This window comes from Citrus sinensis, chromosome 9 (assembly GCF_022201045.2).
Source record: "Citrus sinensis cultivar Valencia sweet orange chromosome 9, DVS_A1.0, whole genome shotgun sequence".
Taxonomy (NCBI): Eukaryota; Viridiplantae; Streptophyta; class Magnoliopsida; order Sapindales; family Rutaceae; genus Citrus; species Citrus sinensis.
In genome coordinates, this window is record NC_068564.1 from 728503 (window position 1) to 731422 (window position 2920).

Below are 2920 nucleotides of genomic sequence, written 5' to 3' on the forward strand. Positions count from 1 at the left end.
AGTAAAACCAGAGGCGGCTGAGTAAGTTTACCTTTGTTAATTAGTTATCGATTTTATTTAGGGTTGTTTTAAATTTTATTTCCTTATTTTTTTATGTTATTGGGTTTCTTATTAAATTTGGAATTCTTATTATGAATTTTTTTCCTTGTAGCTTTAATATTCTCTTAATGAATTCGAGTAAAAAGATTAACTATTTTGTCTCAGCAAAAGCTCATCTTATTCTGTCGACTTGGCATTAGAGCTTTGATTTAGTGTAGTTTGCTTACTCATAGTCGAGAGTAAGCACAGCTAGGTATTTGACAATAGTTTGTCCCTCTTAATTTGGTGTAATTTTCTTCTTGTCTCTTTATTGATGTAGTACTTTTCGATTAAAAAGAAAAAAACAAAAACAAAAAGTGGGGTATTTACGATTTGAGACGATAATCACGGCTCCATGCAAATATACTTCTCAACAAATTGATTGCGCATAATTAGAGGCAAGAATTTGGACATGGCTTAAAGAATTTAATTAGCTTTTATAAGCTGGAACTGTGATCAGGAATGAAGAATTGGCATGCAAAATTTGATTTCATTGTTCATTATCAATTTTGAAAAGAGACAACATGGGGATGGACTAGTTCAATAGATCAACAATCCCTAGATTCAATAACACTAAACATGCAGAAATCAATCAGGTCATGACCTAACAAATGTGCTGCCCACGATTTTAATCGAAATTAAGGAAGAGTTAAATTACAATATAGAGCATAAATAATTAAATAAATACTGGTCGGTTCAATTCGAGCTACCTTCGACTCAATGTTGAAATTGTTATACCTCTAATTGGGTGAGACAAGGCTCTCCACATAAACACACGCAGAGTTCCAATTTGGAACATCGGCAACAGCAACATCTTCAGACCCTTCATTGTTACAATCACATACCAGTAAATTCTTCCTATTTATCACTAACAACTTTGTGCTATTCTTCCAGAGGCATAATGGCCACACATTATTTGGATCTTGATGAATAAAAACCCTAGTCCAAGATTCCTTAACTCCATATTCTTTCATTATCCAATGCTCTTTCATTTTTCCTTTAAAAAATTGCAAACAAAGGCAATCTCCAAGAACTCCAGTTCCAAAAAATCTAAAGCTTGTAGAAGCATCAGGCAAAGGAAATTCTTTGAACCTCTCTTCAACCAAATCAAAAGCAGCAAGCACGAAATCACCACCATGTTTCTGCAACCGCCAATGTAAAGCTCCATTTGTTAATGTCCCTGGAACATTGATTAGTGGACGCGTGTAACCTGAAGCTAGAACCCTTCTCCAAGAATTCATCCGTAGAGAAAATATAGCCACAGACATATTTGGTTTTAATCCAAAACTAACTTTGATGAACTTGCAATCTTCAGCAGTACAACCAAACCCATATAAATCATCAGAAGAACGAGGAAAGGGCTCAAACGGAACGTCTGGTATTCTCTTGGACTCTCTCGTCAAAGGATTGAGCACAAAGAAAATTTTGGGTTTAGGGGTTGTGCACACCAAGCCATTGCAAGAACCAACAATGCGAGCCAAATAACCACTACCGTCTCTGTTAGCATCTTGTTCGAGTGGAAAATCAAGCTCTACAGAAACTAATTTTTCTTCATCTATAGAGTAATTATATGCAGAGTTTCCGGAGAGATTAGAGAGTATTAGGTTACGCCTCTTGTTTCGGTGGAGTTGTAGCATGACAAATTGAGGATCGGAGATTAAAGCAAGCCATGAACTGGAAACGCACTTGAATCGACATAATGACTTCACTGGCAGTCTTAACAGTATCTCAAATATGATTTCATGTGGAATAGTCTTATTGTTTTCAGAAGAAACTGACATTCTTGACGTGATTGTATGTAACCTTTGCAATTAGTTCTTGATTTTATGTTACCTAAATATCATTAGGGATTTGTTAAAATTCTATTAGATTTAGGATTGTCCCTTTCTTATTTTTTTTTCCTTTTATGATATTTGGGTTTCTTATTTAATTTAGTATTTCTTATTAGGGAAAAGGACATTCAACCCCCCAACGTTTAGGAAAAGAGACAAAAAACCCCTTAACGTTTCAAAAATGACTTATAACCCCCTTTTCGTTAATAAACACCGTTTGTTTTAACAGTAATTTTTTTTTAATTTTTAATTACTATTATACCCTTATAATAAATATAAATTAATATATTGATTTGAGACATGTCACAATTAATATTTTTTTAAAACTAAAAATTGAGATACAATTACATTTTTACCCAAATTATTTGCTATAAATTATACCTTTCTAATGATCAAACCTTTCATATGTGATTATTACTAATAAAACGAAATTTGATTAAACCCTTTTTCTTTGAGGAATCAAAACCATATTATTATTGTTAGAAAGGTATAATTTATAGTAAATAATTTTGGCAAAAAAATAATTGTATCTCAATTTTAAGCTTTTAAAAAATTATTAATTGTGATTATCTCAAATTAATATATTAATTTTTTTATTATAAGGGTATAATAGTAATTAAAAATTAAAAATAAATTTACTATTAAAACAAACGGTGTTTGTTAACGGAAAAGGGGTTATAAGTCCTTTTTGAAACGTTGAGAGGTTTTTTGTCCATTTTCCTAAACGTTGGGGGGTTGAATGTCCTTTTCCCTTCTTATTATGAATTTGTTGCTTTGCAGTTACGATCAAATAATATTAATAATAGTTATAATAAAGCAGTCTTTTTAAAAAATTGAAGTATGATCTCCTCCAAGCGATCAACTGTTTTTTCTACTATTTTCTTCTTCTTCTTCTTCTTCTTTTGTTTAATAGAAAACCCTACGGCCATATCAACTTGGTATCAAAGCTTTGATCCAGTTGCTTACTCATAATTAAGTTAGAAAATTGTTGCGTATTTGTGATTAAGTAC

The 2920-nt window shown here is 31.8% G+C and overlaps 1 protein-coding gene across 1 annotated transcript; it reads right to left on the bottom strand.

The window, feature by feature from the left end:
- Positions 1-818: 818 nt before the first annotated feature.
- LOC102607939 (F-box/kelch-repeat protein At3g06240-like) lies at positions 819-1859 on the bottom strand. The gene has a single exon (XM_015529374.1). The coding sequence runs from the start codon at positions 1857-1859 to the stop codon at positions 819-821; it is 1041 nt and encodes a 346-aa protein (XP_015384860.1).
- Positions 1860-2920: the final 1061 nt, after the last annotated feature.

Excerpts from the sequence above, each read along its gene's own strand:
- LOC102607939 (XM_015529374.1), bottom strand. The coding sequence starts at position 1,859 with ATGTCAGTTTCTTCTGAAAACAATAAGACTATTCCACATGAAATCATA.